A 23,325-nucleotide genomic window follows, 5' to 3' on the forward strand; every position below is an offset into this window, starting at 1 on the left:
CCTAGTTTTTGTGTTGGGTGGTGATAAGAATTTTTGTGTATGTACTGGCCTGTGTGTGTAGGTTTGCAGTAGACTGAGAAGGAGAGACAGTCTGAGGGAAGATGTGTGTCTAGGAATGGAAGAGAGTTTCTTTTTTTTATTTCAATGGTGAATTGGATATGTTTGTGTTGTTTGTTCAGATGGTTAAGGAATGTGTTTAGTGCTTTGCGGCTGTGGGGCCAAATGGTGAAAATATCGTCGATGTATCTGAGCCAAATTTTGGGCTTTACACACGCTGACTCTAGAGCTCATTGCTCTAAGTCTTCCATATAAAAGTTAGCTATTGGTGTGTGTGGTGGGGGGGGGGGGGAGTGGTGAGACCATGGCTGTACCCTTTTTTGAAGGTAAAAATTGTTTTGCCACACGAAATATCTGGAGCGGAGTACGTGGGCATAGAGGGCCCATGGTGTCGTGTGGAAATATGTTCTCTAGGAGCATGGTCGGGACATTGGTGAAAAGGGAAGTTATGTCATAGCTGACTAATAAATCTTGGTTGTTGAGTGTAATGTTTTTAATTTTGTTTACGAAATGTTTTGTATTTTTTTATATAGGAAGGGGACTCACCTACCAGTTCCTTGAGTATGGCTGCTAATTTTTTTGGCTAAGTGGTAATTTGGGCTGTCGATATGTTTTCCTTCAACAATCAGACATAGTGGTGTGCCATAAATTCTGGGCATGCAGGCATAATGAGGTATTAGTTTTTTAGTTGTTTCTTCTGGCCATGTGTTAATGAATTTAATTAATTCAATTGTTTTCTTTTTGATGCATTTCGTGGGGTTAGTTTACCATTTGGTAAGTGTTGTGGTCCGATACCAAATGGTTATTTTTTCTATGTAAGTTGTCTGATCTAAAACAACAGTGGCATTCCCTTTATCTGCTTTTATGATTATGATGTCCTGGTTATTTTTTAGGGATTTAATGGCTAGTTTTTACATTTTGTTTAGGTTGCTGTTTGGTTTTTTGTTTGAATTTAGTATACAAGATGTTTCTATGCATATTTTGTCAGTTAGATTGGCAGGGAGGGATCTTAAACCTCTCTGAATATGATAAATGATATCAAGTTTGTTTACTGACCTCGGAATTCTATTTTGAGAGAGAAAGGAGAACTAATCCATTTTTCTCTATATAAATTTCTTAAGGCTTGTTCCTCAAAAATGGCTTTATGCTCCAGGGAAATCTTCTTCAACTGGGGTAACATCCCTTATTATATTTGTACATTATTTATTAACCTTTATTTTATATCCACCTGTTGGGTTTTAGCTTTTTTTTTCCTTCCCCACAATGTTCATTTCTACGGAATGAACCTGTATTATTTCATTTTCATGCGTATAATTTTATTTGTGACTCTCAAATTTATTTTCTTCCTTTCAGTGTGATGTGGATGTTCATTCAAAGTTGTAAGTTTTTCATCCCATAGGACAGTCAAACTGGTCAGAAAAATACATACAATTAACAGACATAATATACTTGTCTCTATCATTAGTTGCCTTGGCATAATTCAGTGGATGAAATATTTCCTGATATGTATCCTCAAGTGATGTTCAGGTTATTATGACAGCAGTAAATGATAAAATTTACATTATTATTAATCTTCTATCAACAATTTTCCTCCAAATTAGTCTATTACTTGTCAGCACTTCAGTATTGTCATATCTAACATTTTGTGCTTCTGAGGCACATTTGACTGAATCAATCCACCTAGAACTTGGTCTTCCTCTGGATCTCTTTCCTGTATTCTTGATATCAAATACCTGTTTTGCTAATCTTTCTCATCTATTCCATTTAAATGGCTATACCACCTTAGATTAGCTCTACTGACACATTCTTGAATGCTAACAATGTCAAATTATTTTCTAATATCTTTATTTTTAATACGATTCTGCCATTGATGCCATCGGTTCCTTCTAATTTTTCTCTGAACCTTCTTATCTGTGGTCTCTAGTCTTTGATGAGATGCTTTATTTCTAACCCAACTCGCAGATCCATAACCTAAAGCTAGTTTGGTGGTTTGGCTCTCTCTTGTTCCATATAAATTTGTTCATCTAACTACCTACCATACCAGCTTTGTTTATTCTGTTGCCTATTTCCAGATTTAACTTGCCACAAGCACCTCCATAGCATAAGTGGAAGAATGAAGGTATATTGCATCTTTCGATTGGAAAAGGCCTAAGATCGATTCTCATCATTAAGAGAGGAATCTTTTATAGGCTGTTTTTTTTAAGTGAGTTAGCCAATCTCATATGGAGGTAGCAGGGAAACTGGGGTTTTTCATCCAGCTTGCAGTCCAATCAGCCTTCAGAACACATGCAGTTTACAGACAAAAAATACTTTTGTTGATGGCAGTAGGAGAATTAAGTAATAGGGAAGACAGTTAAGTGCAAGTAGAAGATAGGAGTAGAGTGCCCTCCCATGATGAGTCCTTGGTCTTCTTGGATGTGTCAAATAATAATAATAATCTTCACTGAAAACTGTGCCTAAACAGATGAACCATTTTCCTTGTTCTATAGGATCTCTAGTCAGGATGCAGCTGGAGTTTTTCATGATCCTGCCTATTTTCATAGTTTTGGTCTTTTTTTTGTTGTTAACCTTCATGCCAAATTTACTATGGATATGCAGTTTAGATCTCTGACTGTCGGAGAACTTAGAACTGATTCTGGCAGTCCATTCCATTCATTCACCACTCTCCATGCAAAAAATCTAGTCTGCACACCTTCCATGGATAACCCCTTGTTCTCTATTTGGCATATATTTAAAAATTTCCTTTGCATAAATTTTATAAACCCCCTTTAATGTCCTAAGCATTTCTATCATATCTCCTCTTTTCTACCTACCAACTGAACTTGTGTAACCCACACACTTTCAGCCTATCCTCATAGGGAGCATTCCACAGACTTGTCGCCAGCTGAGTCACTGGTCTCTGAATCTTCTATAGAGAAGATTCATAGATGTTTGTGATTGTCTGTGAAAATACTACTGGTGGTGGATGGTGTTGGTGTAGATGATGAAGGTAGTTGCATTTGATGGATTGGTGGAGACGGAGAGTTGTAGAGTGGGTGCCCTTCCTCGATGAGTCTTTGGGCTCCCTGGAGGTGTTATGTAATAATAATAATATACTTTAATTGGTTTTTAAAATATCATTTCTGTCCCTGTATTTTACCTTGTCTTTCTTTTTAACAGTATATTTCTGAACCATATAATAGAATTGACTTAAAGTCTCCATTACTTTATGATATTTAAGCTAGGTTTCTCATCTTGTTTTTACATTCAGTGCTCTTTACTGTTCTGCAAATTTTCTGAAATTTAGTTTATTTTTTTGTAAGTCAACAACTTAGTTGGTTGGGTGGTTAGCATATCTGCTCTCCATCCAAGTTGTGCATTCAAATCCTGCTATGTGCATGAATGTCTGTGAATGTCCTTTGCTGGTAAGTGAATTTCATCACCTGGTAAGAAATCATCACCCCACTTGGAGGCCTGAAGGAGCTTGAAAAAGTTTCATGGTTGGTCTCTAAAGCACAGTTTCCAGATTACGTCAAAAAATAGTTTTAAAAATATATCTTCTATTACTATTTTTGATATGTAAGCTTAACCGACTTACTTTTGTTAACTATGACATCCATCTTCATTTTAATTAAACGCAAACAAACTCATGTTAATAAAAGCTTAATCAATCATGTAATTGAAAGTGTTTAACAGTAAGCATTTGCAAATATCAAAGTGTAGTTTAAGTTGAACAAAAAAAACACTACATTGAAACAAATAAAATAAAAACAGTAGCACATATCCATGATGTCACTTCTTTTCAGTTCTTCCAGTAAAATAGCATGTTGATACCGTATAATGTTTCGGTCCTTGGTTTGAAACCTCTGCACCTGCAAACAATACAGGAATTAGTGAGGCTGTCATTCTTTTGGCCTCACTGGTGTAACTGCCTTCGTACATCTTAATAAGGCACGTGTAAAGTAGCGGGTATAAGCTAATTGAATGTATTTCTGCAATTATTTGATAATTTTGTTGCTTTATTGATAACTTGCATAAATAAAAATCAACATTTTAGTAGTATTTTTCTGACTGCCACTTGCAGTAATAGAAAAACGTCAAATGTAGCTTAAACCATAATATTCATCTAACCTTCTGTGTTTTACAGATGCTAATGCAGCATTCTTAGTAGTCTGCTATATCTTATTTGTATATTGGTTTGCAAAACTGTACCTCATTTATTTAATCAGACCTGGTGTAAATAACCATGTCAAACTCTGTATAACCATTCAGATAAGTTTACTTTTGCATTTTGATATTTAATAAGTATTATTATGACAATTGCCCTCTTGAAAAGATAATTGTAGTTATGCATAGAATAAAATAACCATTTTGAGTCTCAGGTGATTGTTTGCACTCAGTATCTGTTGCTTTTCCTATTTCAGACAAACAAGCAAAAGAAAAGGCTGTCTGACCAAAGTGAGGAGACTGTTATATTTCACTTCAATACACTCCTGGTTAATTTTCCTCATGGTGTAATGCCTTCTGTGACCTAAGAAGTCTTGAGGTTTGCTGTGGACCAATATTTAAAGAGATTTTGAAATTTACATATTCAGTGAGTGAAAAGAAGAGAGATGCCATTACCATCCTCAAGTTTGAGAAGAGAAAATGTTATATAATATCAAACACAACAGAATATGAAAAGGAAATTGTTATAATCCTGGGAAAGAGAAATTCATCCTTCTGAAAACCAGGTGACAAAATCTGTGCACAGTGTCCATATGTGGCCTAATCAATGCCTTATATAGTGGAAGCAGAATTTCGTTACAAGTCAGTGTTTCCCCCCCCCCACATCATTGTATCCACTGCACTTTCCTCACAATGTGTCCTCTAAATTTTGAGCCCTTATCCACCTTCAATCCACAGATATCCTATTTCCTTCACCTCCTCTAATATATCACCACCAACTGTATATATATTTCTTCCGATATATCTGACAAATTATGTGCTCTTCATCCCATCTGAACTTTGCATTATCTGCAAACAGAATATTCCCATTCAAATATTCCCAAGTATCATTAACACACAAGTTAAACATCACTGGCCATTAAAATAGACCACTGAGCATAGTACTAGTGAATTTTCTCTTTCAGGATATTGCTCTTTCCCCACACACGACTTGCTGATGTCTATTAGATAGCCAATCTCCAGCTCTACTAACTAATCTATTATCCAACTCTGTCCATTTCAATTTAACTGTCAACATCGTGTAGCAGTTTATTAAAAGCCTTTGCAAAATTTAAGTATACCACTTTATATGCATCTCCTTTGTCCAATGCACCTTTCACCTTATTATAATAAGTAAGCAGAATTAGTAAAACTCGATCTTCCTTTAGCAAACCCATACTGTCTATCAAAGAGAATGATGCTACTGTTGTCAACTCAATTCAGGATCTTGATCCTCACTGATGTCTCCAACACTTCAACCACAACACTAGACACATAGATTGGCCTATAAATTTGAAGTTTGAGCCTTGTCACCTTCTTTATGAAACAGTCCAATCTTGCCTTCCTTTCACTCCTTTGGAACTAGGCCTAATGTAAGACTCAAGTATGTCAATGCAGATATCAACTTCCTGAGACATTACCTCAAACCACATAGTAATATTATATGCTCAAGTTCTGCAGCCTTATTAACATTATTTATTTCTCCATGTATCTCCTGCTCACTCAATCTCTTCTCCTCCCTTTTCACTGCACTAATAAAACTATGTATGATGTCACATTTATATGGGATGAAATACTTTTATGAACTGCTCATTTAATTTTATTTATTTTATTCATGTGGGGTTCCCCCTGTTCCTCGCCCACCCCTCAGAACTGGTTGATCCCTCCTAATGAAGGATTAAGTACTATATCCTATGACTGTAGCCTGTGTGATCATGGGTCCAGTTTGCCTGCTTGCGGGATTAAAAACCCCAGATAAACTGGGGGAGAAAAACCTGCTGTCCATGCCCAAGACCAGCTAATAATGGCTCAGAAAGATCCTTTAGCTCCTCACATCATCAACGGGAATCGAACCTAGGACACTCCTTTCCAAGGTATATGATTGCGAAGTGCATAGCCACTAGACTAACCGCGCGGACACTCATTTAATATTTCAGCTACTATCTTCACTCACCCCATCATCCTTCCCAATTAACATATGCATGTTTCGTTCAGAAGAACAGAAAAGAAAGTTAAAATTTCAGCAACCTCTTATTGCAAGAATATATGAATCTTCAAGGCATCTTTGTAATGCTCAAGACATATCCTAGGAAAGACAGTTAGTTATATAAAAAAATTCAGGTGATTTAATGAGAAAGCTACAAGATCCAGAATTTTATGATCTTGAAAGCTAGAGATTGTATATGTGCACATAAGTTACAATTTGCTTCTTTTTTTTTTTCCTGCAACGGCCTAATTCAGAGCATTGTGTTCTTACCACGGTTATAATTTTTGTTCTGAAAAATATGGGTTAGAAATCTAGAGCAATATTTGTAACATAATAAATGTTTATTCAGGGCTATGGATTGTTTTTCATCATCTTCATCACAAATTCCTGATATGTACCCTCAAGGGGTGTACAGGATGATTATGATAAATTTTCCTCCAGACTAATCTGTTATATGTCAAGATTCCAATATTATCATTTCTTATATTTCTCTCTCTTAAGGTGCATTTTACTGTATCAGTCCATCTACATCTTGGTCTTCCTCTGGGAAGACCAGGAACCTGGCAAAGAACACTTGTTTTCCTAATCTTTCTTCTTCCATTCTATTTAAATGACTATACCACCTTAGATTAGCTCTACTAACACATTCTTGAATGCTAAGAATGGCAATTTCTTTCCTAATATCTTCATTTTTAATGTGATACTGCCATTAATGAAACCGCTCTACTAATCTTTCCCAGAACTCTCATATCTGCAGTCACTAGTCTTTGGTCAAATGTTTTATTTCTAACCTAGCTCTCAGACCCATAAGTTAAAATTGGCTTGAATGCCATCTTATATACTGCTAACAATGCCAGTTTCTTTCCTTACATCTTCATTTTTAATGTGATACTGCCATTGATGAAATCGCTCTACTAATCTTTCCCAGAAATCTCATATCTGCAGTCACTAGTCTTTGGTCAAATGTTTTATTTCTAACCTAGCTCTCAGATCCATAAGTTAAAATTGGTTTGAATGCCATCTTATATACAGCTAATTTAGTGTTTTTACTAATTGCTTTCTTATTCCATATAAATTTATTCAGCTGACTTTACTAATTCTATAGTAAATTTAGTTTAATCCTTTATCCAAGTGTAAGCAAACAAAGTTGCACCTGAAGTATCTTCAGGACTGAGGCAACTCGTGGTAAAGGTGGACCAAGCTCTCACCATTCCTTGCCTTAGTATCTCCCATAACGCAAAGCACATCTCCTTGCGGACATGTATAATGCTATACATTAAGGGAAAGGCCACTATCCAGACCGGTTTTGACCTTTATTGAGGTCTCGACAGTGGGAGCCAGACCCAGAGGTGGTGATACTAAGGTGGAAGCAATGGAGAAGTCATATTTACCTATAAGAGTTGCCAAAATGTGTCTCACCTTATTATTAAATTACTATGGATTTAGAGAATGATGTTGAAAGTAGGTTTCCCACTTGGTTAGACTATAATAAATTTAGTTTAATCCTTTATCCAAGTGTAAACAAACAAACTTTGCTCCTGAAGTATCTTCAGGACTGAGGCAACTCGTGGTAAAGTTAGGCCAAGCTCTCATCACTCCTTGCCTTAGTATCTTCCATAATGCAAAGCACATCTCCTTTCAGACATGTATAAGTCCTGAAGATACTTCAGGTGAAACTTTGTTTGCTTACACTTGGATAAAGGATTAAACTAAATTTATTATAGTCTAACCAAGTGGGGAAAAAACTTTCAACATCATTCTCTAAATCCAGAGTAATTTAATAATAAGGTGAGACATTTTTTGGCAACTCATCTAGGTAAATATGACTTCTCTCCACTGCTTCCACCTTCGTATTAACACCTCTGTGTAGTGGCCTTTCCCTTAAAGCATAGCATTATACATGTCTGCAAGCATGTATAATGCTTGCAGATGTGCTTGCCTTAGTATCACCCATAATGCAAAGCTCATTTCCTTGTGGACATGTATAAGTCCTGAAGATACTTCAGGTGAAACTTTGTTTGCTTACACTTTGGTAAAGGATTAAACTAAATTTGTTATAGTCTAACCAAGTGGAAGAAAACTCTCAACATCTTTACTAATTCTGTTGTCTATTTCCATATTTCATTTACCATCTTCACTAAAAATTGTGCCTGAATGGCTGAAATGTTTTACTTGTTCTATAGGTTCATCGATCAGGATATAGTTGATATTTTCAATTATTATGGGTTTTTTCCCTTATTTTTATTAATTTAAAATTTTTTTTGTATTTTGATCATTTTTTCCCCAACTCCAGAAACCCTGCTCTAGAAACCAAACACGGAACTTTTTCAGGCCTCCAGTAAGTGAGACAGTGGTCTCACACCATAATAATAATGTGTGATATAAACAAGTTCATATCACACCTAAAGACAATCACAAAACATCATGCTCATTGCAGGATTCAGACATGCAGCCTGTTAGTTGAAGAGAGGACATGCTAACCATTTGGCCAGCCATGCTAGCATCTGGTGTTGATTATACCATAAAGCATTATTAGTAATAATTACCTAAGCCTATGAGTATGTTTATATGTAGAATTAATATTCAAGTAAAGATGAGTGAATTAATCTGACATGTAAGCAACATAGTTTTTCCACCTGTAGAAGAATATCTAGTTATAGTATGTTTGTTTACAGACACCAGTTTACTACAAAAATGTAATTAAATGCTATAACATTTCCAAAGTTAGCATTATAAAAATAAAATTTAAAAAAAATTAAAAGTTACAAGCCTTAGAAGCATTAAGGAAATATTTGATTTGGAAGTTCTAAATGTGTTTGTTTATTTTTCAGGTTCCTATAACAGTTTTATATGATGTCTCTAGACGTAATGAGTCATCTTCAGAATTTTCTAAAGAAAGTGACACTTGTATAAAATATTTTGAGAAATGGACTGAACAGGATCAAATAGAATTTGTTGAGTTAATGTTGTCAAAGATGTCACATTATCAGCATAGTCATGTTAGTATGTTCCTGAGACCTATGCTCCAAAGAGATTTTGTGTCACTTCTTCCAAGTATGTCAGTTCTTTTTTGCTTTTATTGAAACAAAAATAAATAAATAAATTTATTGTTCTCTAATAATTACAATAATTGATGAATGTGTGTATTCCATTTTTGCTTGTTTTCTCCATGATAAAACTTTTTATTTATTTATTATTTTTTTTAGCACATGTATACACAGTAGAACAAATTTTAGTATAACAATAGGATATTCTTTTGGAGGATTATTATTATTACTGGCCACTCCAAAGAGTCCTTGGGCTCATCGAGGGAAGCCCTAAAAATCATTTCAAGAACTATCCAACATTTGCACAGTAGCTATCATACTTTGCTTTGAACTCATTCACAATCATGGCACCTACAACAGACTCTGGCAACCTATACCACTCATTCACCACTCTCCAAGCAAAAAGCCTAGTTCTTAACACCCTTGATAACTACACTCTTACTCGGTTTTCATGAATGGCCCCTAGTTCTCCCTCCACCAGACCTGTTGTAAAAAAATTTTCTCTGAATTAATCTTGTATAAACCCCTCAGCAATTTGTATGTCTCAATCATATCACCCCTTTTCTGCTTATCAACCAATTTCTGTAACCCACAGATCTTCAATCTGTTCTCATAAGGTTCATTCCATAAACCTGCTACTATCTTGGTCACTTTCCTCTGGATCCTCTCCACCTCATCGTCATTACCAAGAAAACCCTGGTGTCCAGATCTGCATGCAGTAGTCAAGATGGAGTCTAATCAAGACTTGATGAAAAGGAAAATCTGAGGAGCTGCTTTAACTACTTTTGCTATGTGTCCCCCCTCCCCTAAACTTTAACTCTCTATCTGCTAACACTCCCAAGTCTTTGGCTTCGTCAATTTCATGGAGTACAGTTCTACCAATGTGGTATATAGCTGGTAATCTTCTCACCCCCAAATGCATAACCTTACACATTGTCACATTAAACTGACATCCATTCTCCTTTGCCCAGTTTGCCATTCTATCCAAATCATCCTGCAAAATTTTGACATCATCTGTATTAACTATTGCTCTACCCAACTTTGCATTGGCAAATAACTGAATAGTATCCTTTCCTATATCGTTAATGTACAAATTAAACAGTAGCTGTCCTAGAACAGAACTCTGTGGCATGCCACTAATCACAGGCTTCTTTTGGACTCTACTCCTGAATAAAGTACTCTCTGATATCTCTCCATCAGCCACCCTCCTATCCATCTCACTAACCCTATATCCATTCCCATGTGCTGCACATTACGGATTAGAATTCCATGTGGTATTCTGTCAAAGGCCTTTGCAAAGTCCAGCAGTATCACTGTAAACCCATTACCTTTATCCAACTCATCTATCACTGTATTATAAAACATAAACAAGTTACTGAGGCATGACCTGCATTCACAAAACTATGCCGCCTTTAATACAGTATCCCATTTCCATCTGTCCATTCCTGTATTTTGCTCTTTACCAACTTCTCTAATACTTTGACAACAACTCCTGATGTGCTGATCAGTCGGTAATGTGCTACATCACTCTTGGAGCCTCCTTTATGCAATGGAACTATTTTCCCCTTGGGACTAACCCATAGCTGAGACTTAGATTTAACGATATGGTCAAGGGCACTGGCAATTCCCCTGCCACTTCATGTAAAACTCGAGCTGGTATACTATCCAATCCCACAGCTGTATTCACTTTAAGGTTCTGTAATATGCTATGCACCTCCATTTCATTTACCTCAGTTCCTATATAAGCCTTTGGTTCTCTTGTTCCTGTAGTATCACCACATGGATGATACTCTTGCAGAGTGTTCACTTAGTAATTCTACTATTCCAATTGATTCAGTTACTTCTCCACCATCAGCATTCATTAAAATCATTCTGCCATATACATTCTTTCTTTTATTTGCAGCATATTGGAAGAACTGTTTGGGATTATCTTTGGCCTATATTGCTAACTTCTTTTCATAGGATGCTGTAACTAATTTTCATCCCATGCTTATTCTGATGTATGTGGTTTGACAAAACTGACTTAGCATTTGTAACTGCTTATTTAAAAAAAAAAAAAAAAAAGAGAGAGAGAGAAAGAGCAGAAATCCTTGATACCTTTTCTTTTCTCAAAGGGAATAGGCAGAACTTAAATCACCAGACAGCCATCTCTACCTTTAATGATCATTTGGTATTTTGAGTTTACATCTACTGACAATTTGCAGACATATGTGACAAGTAAAATGAACAACTGCCACAATCTCATTTTCATAACATATTGCTACTACTGTCATCTGAAATGGTGATTTTTGCAATCAAATTTTGTGTTTGCTGGTATAAACCTGAGTTTTCAAGAGCAGGACCTTATTTGCTTGCACCAGAGATCGACTGTCTCAGCAACCTGCTGAAGAAATGCTTAGAAAAGGCTCCTGTAAGTAACAAATAGATTCCAACTTATAGTGGTCTTTCTTCTCCTCATGTTGCATCATGGCTTCATAGCCACTAATTATAACAAATCCTTCAAGATATTTTTCATATCTTTGTTATGAGGGTGGGGGGAGCTAGAATTACATCTGTCTCCAAGGCTAGTGCTATACCAGAATGTTATGATAGAACAATTAAGAATAACAATTTTTTAAATTTTCAGAAAATATAAACCATCATTTTAGTGCAGATTAGGATAATAAAAGTTCATTAAATGATCTTTCGTATTTTTAATTGCTTTGGTATAAGAATAGGGTATTCTTTTGTAGGACTGTAATTAATGTCCATCTCATGCTTATTTTGATTTATGTGATTTGATGAGACCCACTTAACATAGCCTCAAGTGCTTGACTTTGTTTTGTCAATAGGTTGTAGATTTGAATCCCACTGTAGCATGTTTCCTCATGAATGAATATGTTTAGGCAGTATATGCTTTTCATCATCTGGTGTAAAACCACTTATTGGAGACCTGAAAAGGCTTGACAAAGTTCTAGTTTTGGTCTCTTCAACAGAATTTATAGATTATTTAACCATTGGCCTATTCATAGTACTAATTGTACTGTAGATTTACAACTTTTTTGTGGAGTAATTCACTTGTTTGAAAAAAAAAAAAAAAAGTTTTTTCTAGAATGACGAAGTTATTCAAATTAGGAAAGATCGTGGGATTGGATATACTCTAGAGGGGAAATGAAGTAAGTCTACTCTTGATTGAAGGCAACACTTAGACAACTTGCCTTCACTTTTAATAGTTCATCATTAAACTCCACATTAGTTTGTTCTTTTTGTTTGGAGAATCCAATATTGTCAGATCTTGTACCTTGGCACTACTAATTGCATCTGTCCACCTTTTCCTCATGGTATTTTTTCTGGCATCAAACACCTGTCAATAACTTTTCCACTCCCATTTGATTTAAGATACTATAACACCTTAGATCAGAGGTACCCGTACATTACTTAATGTTAACATCGTCAAGTTCATTGTCAATTTTTTAATACAATGATCCAGACAGCGTCCTACTTCCTTAATTTTTCTCAGAACTCTCATAATCTGTGGTTTCTAATCATTGAATCAACTGTTTTATTTCTAAACTGACTCTCAGATCCATAAGTTAAAATGTGTGTGAGAACACAGTTTTTGTATAAAGCTAGTTTAGTGTTCCAAATAATTTCTCTGTTATTCCACATAAATTTATTCATTTGACTCTCTACTATACTAGATTTGTTTATTCTGTTGTCTGGTTTCATTTTAATTTGCCATCATCACTAAAAATTGTGCCTAAATAGCTGAAATATTTTACATCTCTGAGTTCTCCATTTAAGATACAGTTGATGTTTTCCATGTTCTTTTCTATTTCTTAGTTCTCGAATACATCATGAATTTGGATTTTTTTATCCTTGCAAGCAACTTAACCACACCCCTCCATACTTATATTAATGTTTTCTTCAGATTTTAACAGTAGGTCATCAAGGACTGCCCACTGTGAAGGAACAGTGATGGGCAGTCCCATCTCGCCCACTTTATCTAATTATTTTATGGAACATCTAGAAAATTAAACTCTTCCATGCCATTTTCTATGAACCTTGTATTTTGCTTCATTTTGTTGATATCTTTACAGTTCACTCCACTCAGAAACAGAATTACTACATTTCCTGGATAAACTTTATACTCCCATATCAAGTTTACTATTAAATGTGAATCCACAAACAGTCTTCCCATTTTGGACACCTTAATTCAAAATCCTGCAGTTCACGTCGAATTTTTGGTTTATCAGAAACCATTATTTATTGGCAGATACATCCATTCATCATCACACCATCATTCATTACAGAAGATAGGTGTTATCAAAAACCTTGTACATATAGCTCATGCAATCTGCTCTTCTGATTCCCTTCTGTTAGATAATCAAATAAAATAAAAATCACTGATGACTAATGGGTACAATGAAACTGCCATTCAGAAAATTGTCAGTTGTTATCTGTCAGTCAGATTACAATGTGATATGAGAAACATTTTCATGCCATTGCTTAAAGGAACATCTGAACAAATAGTTTCCATCAAAAGTTTTAATCAAAAATGATTCCATCAAACCAGCTTGGAAACTGTCTTCTTTTCTACCATCTATGAAGGACAAATTACTACCTCCTCACCAGGGCTGACCTGGTTGGCCAAGAGTCTGGATGTTTGTGATTGTCCTGTTAACTCTTAGTGGAAAGGGCATCTGAAACCTCTGGAGTTCACTCAATATAGACAAAGCCCTTTGGGCAGAAAGATCTGGGTTGGTTCGATTCCCATCAGTGATATGAGGAATCTTTATATTGTCTCTTTGGCCTATTCATGGTACTAATTGTACTGTAGATTTACAACTTTTTTGTGGAGTAATTCACTTGTTTGGAAAAAAAAAAAAAAGTTTTCTCTAGAATGACGAAGTTATTCAAATTAGGAAAGATCATGGGATTGGATATACTCTCTAGAGGGGAAATGAAGTAAGTCTACTCTTAAACTCCACATTTGTTTGGCGAATCTAATATTGTCAGATCTTGTACCTTGGCACTACTAGGTGAGTTAGCCGGTCTCATACTGAAGTAGGGGAATTTTTCACCTGGAAACTCGGCTTTTCATCCCCGAGAACAGGCTAACCGGCCTGTGAACACACATCTACTGACACGGAGGCATATGTCTAGACACCTTATCCTTGGGTTCTGGTTACAAGAATACTTACCTTGATACTGTAAAGATAGAAGAGGAGGATTAAGTAAGAAAGAAAGAAAGGAAAGGCATCTGTGACCGTACCACTTCTTCTAGCAGAAGTCTTCACTTCCATATGACGTCAAATGATGTCACATGTGAATAATTAACTAACTCCTTACCAGGTGTCTATCAAGTACCCTATTCATGTGAGCTTTGTTACTTTGGACACACTGGTGCTCTGCTTTGATTAGAATCATAGAACATCAAGACCATATTACATTTTTTGTAATATTTTTGGAATCTGACAAGTCTGATCTTGCTTCCCATGCCATTGACACTAGACAAAAAGCTCTTTGGATCCAGGTCAAGATTCTGCATTCCATCATCATCAAATTCCTGACATGTACCCTCAAGGGGTGTACAGGATATGATAGTACCACATGAAAAATTTACATCATTACTAACTTCCTATCTACAATTTTCCTCCAAATCACTCTGTTACTTGTCAAGTTTCCAACATTATCAGATCTTATATTTCTATCTTCTAAGGCACTTTTTACCATTTCAATCCACCTATATCTTGGTCTTCCTATGGGTCGTTTTCCTGTCAACCTGGCAGAGAACACTTGTTTTGCTAATCTTTCCTCTGCCATTCTATTTAGGTGACCAAACCACCTGAGATTAGCTCTGCTAACATGTTCCCGGATGCTGACAATGTCAAGTTCTTTCCTAATATCTTCATTTTTAATATGATATTGCCATTTGTTCACACCCCCTAATCTTTCTCAGGACTCTTATATCTACAGTCTCTAGTCTTTGGTCAAGTGTTTTATTTCTAACCCAGCTCTCAGATCCATAAGTTAAAATTGGCTTGAACACTGTCTTGTATACAGCTAATTTAGTGTTTTGACTAATTTCTGTCTTATTCCATATAAATTTATTCAGTTGACTTCCTACCATACCAGCTTTGTTGATTCTGTTGTCTATTTCCATATTTAATTTACCTCTCTCTCTTTATGTTCACTGGGCATTTACAGATGCCGTATGGTCACTCCGATGCTTGATGATGTTCCACACCAGGCCTTGCCATGTAGTCCTGTTGTTTGCTTTTCTGGCAGCCTCAACTCTCTGAAGATAAGTCACTCCACACACGCCATCCATCCATCCATCTCATTGATGGTCTACCCCTGCCTCTTTTTCCAGGAACTTTACCTTCTATTACTGTTCTGAGAAATCCTCCTTCCATCCTTTCTATGTGTCCAAAATATTTTAACTTTCTTCTGTCAATATCCTTAAAGAGCCTTAAAGTTCTACTAATCTTTTCTAACACCCATTCATTTGTACGCCTTTCAGTATATGATATCCTCAACAGCCTTCTGTAACACCACGTCTCAAAAGCAGATATCTGTTTCTTATCTGACTTCTTTAGGTTCCAAGTCTCGCATCCATAAGTCGCTGTTGGAAAAACAACTGCATCTAAAATCCTGAACTTTGTTCCCATGGAGATAGATCCATCCTTCCAGATTTTAGACAGGTCTCTGGCTGTTGTTTTAGCCATTCCTAACCTTTTTCTGACATCTTCTGAACAGCAATTCTTCACATTAATAATGTATCCCAAGTACTCAAACTTGCTGGCTTCCTCAATTCTTTCTCCATTAAGATACACTTGTTTCTCAAGAGCTTCTCTGTTTGTTTTTCCTTTGAGAACCATGATCTTTGTCTTGCTAGAATTGAGTTGAAGTCCTCTGTTATTACTGATCTTGTTAACTTTGTCAAGAATTAGTCCTAGTTCTTCCATGTCATTACAAAGGCGTACTGTATCATTAGCATACCTCAGATTACTGATCAATCTACCTTCTATCCTAATTTCTGTCCTGAACTCATCCAATGCTTCACGCATGATGTCCTCTGCATATATACTAAACAAGAGAGGAGAAAGTAAACATCCTTGTCTAACTCCTTTTCCAACTTGAAGCCAGCCAGTCAATCCAACACCTGTTCTTACTGTGGCTTCTTGCTGAAATGTTTTACTTGTTCTACAGGTTCTCCATTCACAATGCAGTTGATATTTTCAGTGCTTCTGCCTATTTTCATTGTCTTTGTCTTGTTATTGCTGATCTTCATACCATATCCATTACAATAGTTATTCAGTTTAGTCATGGAATCTTGCAGACTTGTAGTAGATTTATTTAGAAGTATAACATCATCCACATAAAGCAAATTGCTGAGATTAGCATCTCAATTTTGATATCAAGTTTAATATCCTGTACACCCTTTGAGGGTATATGTCAGGAATTTGATGATGATGATGAGTTTAATACCACTTTTCTTACATGTTCTTCTTTTCAATATGAAATTCAATTTTATCCTGCTCAAGACTAAATGTGATCACTTCCAATTTCAAGTCCTCTGTACACTAGTGTCCTGCACCAGGCAGAAAACATCACTATCAACAATAACCTAGTCATTGAGACTTTTCTTATAATTGCCACTTCTCTCCTTGTGAATTTGTGCACATTTTTATGTTGGAACATTGTATTAGTAATAACCATTATTATTATTAGCTTTGCTCTTTTCACCAAATTTTCCCAAAATATTTTCTGCATTTCAGTAGATTCAAATTTCATCTTTTCCTTGAAACATGTGAAACTATAAAATCATCCAAACTTTAATCACTCTGATTGTATGCAATTTTTGGGAGGTGATTACCATTAACTGATTATAATAGTTCCATTAAACTCTGATAGTACATTCCTGGTAGCTGTTACCAAGACACAAGCTAGTAAGCACATGCTACATGTCTTGTTCTTATGATTCATATCTTGGTTATAATTACCTATCATCTCTTCTTTCTCTCTTACGATATCTATGTCAAATTGGATGAAATATATTGGAGATTTTTCAATAAATTCTATATTTTTTTTTACATATATTACCCTATAAGTAATTTACAAATACAGTGGTGCCTTGGTTAATGACTGTAATCCATTCCAGGATTACAGTCGTTATCCAAGCCACGATTCCCTGTAAGATTTAATTGAAAATTGATTAATTTGTTCCGGCTCCTCCCCACAACCATAGTACATATTAAAAATTCAGATAAAACTCATTTAAAATGTCATAAAAATATGGTAAATAGCATTTATTTATTATACAGTATATGTATTTGCTACAAAAAAATTAACATTAATAAAATGAATTGTTCATGAAAACAGTTTTTAATTATCGATCTTCACCAGAAGGACAATTGGGCTCACTTCAGAGTTTTTTGACAAATGGACCTGAAAAAACATGTCTAGGGTTGTTTGCTTCTGCCTCTTTTTTAAAATGTTTCTGAAAAACTGCATGGATTTTTCATTAAATAGATCTGCAGTTCTGATAACCTCAGATTTGTTTGGATTCCATTTCATAGCAACATTTTGAACTTCCTCCCACTTTGCCAAAACATTTTGATTTCAGCAGTCGTAATTTGTTCTTTCTCTCCATCCTCATCTTCAGATGAAATTTCCATTTCCTTTTCTTCACATTGCTGCTTGAAAAGTTCTTTTAGCTCGTCAGTAGTCAGTTCTCGGTCATGCACCTCCAATAATTCTTCAACATCTTCTTCCTCTACTTCCAAGTTAAGATCATGAGCAGTTGCCACAATATCCTTTACCAATTTGTGTCCTTCATCTGAAGTTTCTTCATTACCAAAGGAAGGACACAGTTTCCTCCATGCTGCTTTGAGACATTTCATTGTTACTTCTTGCCAAGCCTTTACAATTAGCCTAATTGCTATGACAATGTTGAATTCTTCCTTCCAAAATTTTCTTAGGGTTATGTTGGTAGCCTCACATATTTCAAAGCACATGGTAAAAAGTGCCCTTGTGTAAAGTTTTTTAAAATTTGCAATTATCAGCTGATCCATAGGTTGAATCAGAGATGTAGTCTTGGGAGGAAGAAAAATCACCTTGATAAAATCTAATTCCTATGGTAGCTCTTCTTGTATGGCCAGGTGTGTTATCCAAGGTTAAAATGTCTTTTTGAGGCAGATTGTTTTGCTCAAGATAAGCTTTGACAGTTGGTCCAAACACTTCATGAATCCAGTCTCTAAATTCTATTCTTGTGACCCAAGCTTTGCTGTTAGACTTCCACAAAACACTGAGATTTGATTTAGAGACATTGAACTTTTTGAATGCTCAGGAATTCTCTGAGTGGTAGATTAACATTGGTTTTACCTTGCAGTCTCCACTTGCATTTGCTGCTAAAAGCAGTATTAACCTATCATTCATTGGTTTATGCCCAGGAAGTGTTTTTTCTTTTGTGATAAATGTCATGTTGGGCATTTTCTTCCAAAATAACCTAGTCTCATCACAATTGAAGACTTGTTGAGGTAGGTATTCTCCTTCTTCTATAATTCTTGTAAAGCTATTGGCAAATTTATCTACTAAAAAATTCACTCTATAAAAAAAAAGATACGCAAAATACGGTATTATTACAAATTGTACAACACTAAGACAAGGGATACAAAGAACATATCGTCACCTGAAAATAAAAAAAAAAATAAAAAAAAAAAAAAACTTTTTGAAATAAAAGTTAACACTTAAATTTGAAACCTGCAATTTTTGACTTAGTGCATTTTGCTTGTAAGGTGACGATATTAGATACAGCACTTACCATAACATACAATGATTAGCAGTTTATAGATACAACGATTATTATACAGATGAGATTTGATTTTTGCCTTTTGATGGCGAATGAACAGTGACATGCACCCGCTGACTTATTGTGTATATGAACCAACACATAAAAAATAAATGCTTAAATACTCATTTTCATCATAAAACACATTTTTAACCACAAATTTTAAAATAAAGCACAGTACACTACAAGAAAAGAAACAATAAAAGGAAAATGTAAACAGCTGGCTATGATGGGTCAAACATATCTGAGCTATGCCACGTGGCTGTTCTGTATTCGACAATATCTTCCCGTGCATGGCAGAGTGTGATCAGAAAATTCTGGTTTTTTAGATCAGATAGAGGTTCACATAATCGAGAGTCGTTAACCAAAGCCTGTGTTGTTAACCAAGAGATTTTTTTTCTTACAGCCACTCGTCATTAACCAAGTACGTTGTTATCTGAGGCTGTTGTTAACCAAGGCACCACTGTAGTCTTGTACACATGTTCCCTTAAAACATTTGTTTCACTTAGTATTAATTTCCTCTTTGCCATTTAGATCATACCGATTCTCCATTTTGAAATTTCTACACATCACCTTTCTTAAAATTACTTGCCATTCCAGGTGTATATTATCATGTCTTGAATGCTATAGCTGGTTTCTTTCTCTAATTATGCTAATAAAAAGAATTAGAAATTTTCTCTCTGTTCCACCAATTCTGTCAACTTGGTGCTTCTCCAGTTCTTCTGCTAGGTCTTCTTCTTTTCCTTTGATGCTTCTTATATGATGGTTCTTGTCTCGAATTCTGCTGATGTGTTTCAGTAGCAGAGTTTTCACTGTTCACCCTGATTCCCAGATGAAAACAGCAGTGGCCCTGTGAAAAACACTAGACAGTGGCCAGCTGGCATGAAGCTTCTTGATGATGTAAATCCCAAATTTCCAGACCATTCTCATATGTTCAGATGTGGATACCTGCTAACAGGATACACGAAAAAGGTGAAGAATGGACATTGGTTCTTTACTTAGTTACTGTCCTCTTCTGCCAAGGACAGGCTGATTCGTTTATGATTATTATTATTCTTATCTGAGACCTCCAGAGAGTCAATGACTCATCAATGGAGGCTATAAATCACCCAAACCAGCTATCATAACCTTCTCTTAAATTCATTCACACTAGATGCACTCACTATCCCTAATAGCAAATTATTCCACTCATTCACTGCTCTCTGGAAGAAAAACCTGGATGACATTGAACAAACTTAACATCCATGGATGCCCGCGTTCTCTCCCCACCTTCTATATAATGAAAAATTTCATCACTTGATATCCTATAACACCCATTCAAAAATTTATAGATCCCTATCATATCACCCTTCTTTCTCCTGTTAATCAGAGTCTGCAATCCATATACTTGCAATCTGGCCCCATAATCCAGATATAATTTTTGTAACTCTTCTCTGCACCCTTTTCATAGCTTCTTTATCCCCTTGGAACCCAGAAGACCAAATCTGCTCACAAGGGGATAAAGATCGCAATTATCCTCTAAGTTGTATTTGCAACTTTTGCTATGTGACCTTTGAACTTTAAATTTCTATCCATCAGTATGCTATGATTCCTTGCCTTTCAGTTTCTTGTAGCATAATCCCGCTAATATAATATGCTGCTGGAAATCTGATCACACCAAAGTGCAAAACTTTACACTTACTAACATTAAACTAACAGGCATTTTAGTTTGCCCAAATTTCCAGTCTATTCAAATAATTTTATAATTGCTCGATATCAGTCTCGTTCCTGATTGTCCTGCCTATCTTTGCACCATCGCAAACAATTGCACATCTGATGTTAGATCCTGCCTGATGTCATTAATGTATAGATTGAACAATAATGGCCCAAGTGCTGAACCCTGAGGTATACTACTGGTCACCTTAAATCTGGCAGATTCACACCCATTGTATACCACTTTTTGATATCTATCTGACAACCATCCCCTGATCCAAGTCAAGAGGTTATATTCCAATCCCATATTCTCCAGTTTATGCAACAGCCTTTCATGTGGTATCTTATCAAATGCCTTAGAAAAATCCAACATTATTATAGTGTATCCATTTCCTTTATCCAACTCAGCCTCATAAAATATGAGCAAATTGCTAAAACATGACCTTCCTTTAGTAAACCCTTGCTGTTCCTTGCAGAGTGTAGCATGTTTGTCTACCCATTTCTGAATGCAAGTTCTTACCAACTTCTCTAATATCTTCACTACCACACCAGAGATAGTGATAGGTCAGTAGTTAGACACATCAGTTTTTGTACCGCCCTTGTACAGTGGAACTATCATATCCTTCCATTCCTGTGGTATCATACCTGAGCTGAGACCCAAGTTGTACGAACGTGTAAAAGGCCTAGCCAATTCGGCTGAATTCCTGTAGCAAATGGTCTTATATGCCATCTATCTCTATAGACAATGTCCAATGCCTGATGCAGGTTATGTGACAGCTCCCCAACCTCATTTTCATGAACCTCTAACTCTTCATCCACTGTAGCAGTAGCACTGTGCACCATGTTACATACACCTGGTTGATATATCTTAGCAAAGTGAGCACTCATTAACTGAACAATCTCAGTAGTTTCTGATACTCGAGTACCATCTGCATTCAATAAAGCTATTCTTCCACATTCGCTCTTTCTTTTGCTTATGGCATAAATAAGAGTGAGAGGAGTTATAACACAGCTAGAAATATTTCATAACTCCTTTCACTCTTTAATTTTAATCTTTCTGTTACAAACACAGCTAGAAATTTTCACCATAGTGAACTGAATTTCCTCAAAATTGATGTCACAGTCAAGAGACAGGGAAATCCTGGGAAATAAACAAAAAGAAAATTGCTGAAAATGTAATAAAATAAAAATCACAAGAAATAAAACAGAAAAGATTAAATTATGGAAAATAAAAGAAAATTGTGGGAAGCAGAACAGGGGAAATGATGGAAGCAAAGCAATCGATTCTGATATTGAAAGCATAATTGAAAAAGTGCTCAAGAAATTTGGAAAATTTATATAATTAATTTTTATGGATCCTCTGATTTGCAAGTGAGGAGAAAGTGTGACAGAACCTGTTCTTATTTTTGAAGGAGGAGTTGGATATTATAGTCCTTGAAAAATACTAAGAATCTCTTTCCAGAGGATGAGAAATGGTTTCTTACTTTTGTTTGACAAATACTAAATGTTACATTTTTTATTTTATTTTCATTTTTATTTTTTTCAGAAAAAGGATTGGATCATGTAGCAGAAAATATATTATCATACTTAGATGCCAAATCACTTTGTGCAGCTGAACTGGTTTGTAAGGAATGGCACAGAGTAATATCAGAGGGCATGCTGTGGAAGAAATTAATTGAACGAAGAGTTAGAACAGATTCACTTTGGAAAGGACTAGCTGAAAGGAGAGGATGGTAAGTTTTGTGGGAGTGTTTCAAAAAAATTATAATATCAATAAAAAAATATATATATTTAATCAGGTATAAATAAAAGTTGTCTATCTCTATTTTAGTTTTACCTGTCTGGAAAGTGGCTTTCTAAAATTGGTTCATTGTAATTAGAACCTAAAGCTAATAAATAAAACTACTCTGTATAATGTAAGTTTAATATAATAATACTGGTTTTGAATGACATACTTGACTCTGAAGTCATTATTATACTAGAGAAATTGATGCTTCCACATTTATTGAATTTTCATAAAAGGTAATTCACATAGAAGTAAAACAGTGCAGGATTTCTAGATTTGAAACGTCCATTCTGTTGATTCTGATTCTATGTTAAGACTGTATACAACCATTTAAAACAATTTTAGATACAGTTTAGCAATAATAAATAAAGGTAAATTTTAGCAGTTCAATGGAATGATAATGATCAAAAATAAAGAAAATATTTTTATTCATAAAATGAAATATTATATGCAATTATAAAAGCATTACTGTAATTATAAAAACAGGGGATTAAAAAACATGTTTGCTGTATTAGAAAAAAGTTATTAAATTCAGTGATTATGCCACTGGGATATTTTCTTGTTGTATTGTGCAGTAATAATAGCAGTAATCTCATAGTATGTAGATTTATATTTTTTTGAAAATAAATTCTTTAAAAGTATCATCATCAAATTCCTGACATGTACCCTCAAGGGGTGTACAGGATATGATAGTACTACATGAAAAATTTACATCGTTACTAACTTCCTATCTACA

The 23,325-nt window shown here is 35.3% G+C and overlaps 1 protein-coding gene across 2 annotated transcripts in view; it reads left to right on the forward strand.

Moving 5' to 3' along the window:
- Positions 1–23,325, forward strand: part of LOC150106184 (beta-TrCP-like) — a 157,517-nt gene that overhangs the window by 12,125 nt on the left and 122,067 nt on the right. For both annotated transcript variants that reach the window (XM_090392215.1, XM_090392216.1), the window contains exons 2-3: positions 9,061–9,283; positions 22,350–22,536. In XM_090392215.1, coding sequence (XP_090248341.1) covers positions 9,061–9,283; positions 22,350–22,536 — 410 coding nt within the window. The remainder of the gene's footprint in view (positions 1–9,060; positions 9,284–22,349; positions 22,537–23,325) is intronic.

This window comes from Typopeltis vanoorti, chromosome 5 (genome assembly GCF_054136105.1).
Source record: "Typopeltis vanoorti isolate ZY-2024b chromosome 5, IOZ_Tvanoo_1.0, whole genome shotgun sequence".
Taxonomy (NCBI): domain Eukaryota; kingdom Metazoa; phylum Arthropoda; class Arachnida; order Uropygi; family Thelyphonidae; genus Typopeltis; species Typopeltis vanoorti.